Consider the following 1,959-nt stretch of genomic DNA (forward strand, 5'->3'; position numbering starts at 1 on the left):
GCGACAAAACTATGGACTTTCTGATAAAGAAAATAAAATAAAATAAATGAATGGATAGAAATATACGAAAAATAAAGTATAAATTAAACTTATTTGATTATAATAAAATGAAGAATAACTAATGGGAGTGATAGAAGTAAATAAAAACAGAGGATAAGTTAAATAAAAAGTTATCATAAATGCTATCTTCCTTTTTTTTAGCTGGAGAATACAAGATATCATACTGCAATAGTCTAACTGGTAGTGTTATTTTTCTAGTTTTAAGCTTGATATCCCTATAGTTTTTACAAATAATTTAACAGACCTAAATTTTATTTTAAAAAATGTGCCTATTTTTTTTTATAATAAGGTTTTAATCACGAACTTATATTTAAAACATTATCAAATTATCCAAATCCATATTCACCTAAACATCGCCATTCTGGCATTAAAAAAATTGTTTTAAATTATTTTCATAACTGTTTTCCTTATCGGAATTGGATAGCTCCGTTCCTTCTGATACGTGCTCAATTAATATTTTACCTTTGAAGTTTATAACATATTATGGTATCAAACTAAACTATTGCTGTAAACTTATATTATAAGAATATAACCAAAGAAATTTGTAACGTAGTTTAGTCATATTATATTCTAACTTTTTTTTTTTTCAGTTCTCGTTGCCATCCTCGTACATGTTATCTCAGACAAAAAAATTAGCATTAGTACAGGGACAAACGTGGTCTCTCTGTCTCAGGCTATCATGTTATTTATTTATTTTTTTCAGTTTATACGTATTAAAAAATAAATCTAAATTTGAAAAACACCTTATATTTTAGTTTTTCTTTTATCTAATCATACATTAGATTTCATCTTAATTTTACAGTAAAATCCAATTTAAAGAAAAGGTCATTACCTTCTGCAAAATCATCGGTAGTTTGTACATTTTTGGTGAAGAAGAAAAAGAAGAAAAACAGCCCCTCATATAATTTACAAATTTTATTTTTATTATACAGAGACAATGAGAAAGAAAGAAATACACAAGAGAAAAGGGAACTATTAACAAAAACATCATATGTTCCCAGGTTCTTGTAATTGCTGTAAATCGTAAAAAAGGATCAAAACAATCTCAAGAATCCAAAACTTTACAAATGAAAGGGGAAAAAATAGGCAGACTTTTTTGTACACGTTTCTCTGGCGATCAACGCAAAGTGAAAAATGGAGATTTTCCATTAAAAGAAATCCAAAGAACTAATCAGGGAGAGACCAATTCAAGACTATTTTCCCTGCAATAACGTAGCTGCAGTGAGATTTGTCTCTCCATCTGAAGCTGCCGTCTGAAATTGGTTATGAACATCTCTGCTCTCTTATCAATATCATCATCCGAGGGACAGCTTATGGTCCTCTGAAGGGTTAGCGCAGGAGGAGAAATCAAACCCTCCGAATCCGTTTCCTCTGAAGAAGAAGTAGCACACATCATCAACCCCGGTCGATCGTTGAAACTAATCTGGCGTTTGCTCATAGAAACGCGGCGGAGAATGTTCGCCGCATGCCATGCGTGGCTGAGCACGGTGGCGCTCAGCAGGAGCTTCACCTTGTTCACGGCCACTCTGAGGCGGCTCAGTAGAGATTTTTTGTGCGAGTTCATGTTATTGTTGGTCATTGTTGAAGGGCAAACAAATGAGATAATAGTTTTCGTAAAGTTGTTATCGTTGGTGAAAGATATTTATAACAACTGGATGATGACGCGCTGTTTCAATTTAAAATATTATTGAAGCAGAACGTGGTGGATTATTGAGGAAGGAAACGGATGCTGAAAATTTCGTGTACAAATAGATAACCGTGTACACTTTGAAAACTTAGTCTCATTAGATATATCCATGGTCAAAGTTTGATTTTTTTTCTCATTTCAATTCAAGCTTTGCTTGTTGGTAGACCCAGTTACAGCAGGGTTGCTATAATCATCACCACTTTCAAGACAAT

General features: G+C 32.5%; 1 protein-coding gene across 1 annotated transcript; it reads right to left on the reverse strand.

The window, feature by feature from the left end:
• Window positions 1-965: 965 nt before the first annotated feature.
• On the reverse strand, window positions 966-1,700 carry LOC108322164 (uncharacterized). Its single transcript, XM_017554157.2, has one exon. The coding sequence runs from the start codon at window positions 1,637-1,639 to the stop codon at window positions 1,232-1,234; it is 408 nt and encodes a 135-aa protein (XP_017409646.1). The 5' UTR covers window positions 1,640-1,700; the 3' UTR covers window positions 966-1,231.
• Between the last annotated feature and the right edge of the window lie 259 nt (window positions 1,701-1,959).

This window comes from Vigna angularis, chromosome 1 (genome assembly GCF_016808095.1).
Source record: "Vigna angularis cultivar LongXiaoDou No.4 chromosome 1, ASM1680809v1, whole genome shotgun sequence".
Classification (NCBI taxonomy): Eukaryota; Viridiplantae; Streptophyta; class Magnoliopsida; order Fabales; family Fabaceae; genus Vigna; species Vigna angularis.

Coding starts and splice junctions, on each gene's coding strand:
- LOC108322164 (XM_017554157.2), bottom strand. CDS start 1,639: ATGACCAACAATAACATGAACTCGCACAAAAAATCTCTACTGAGCCGC.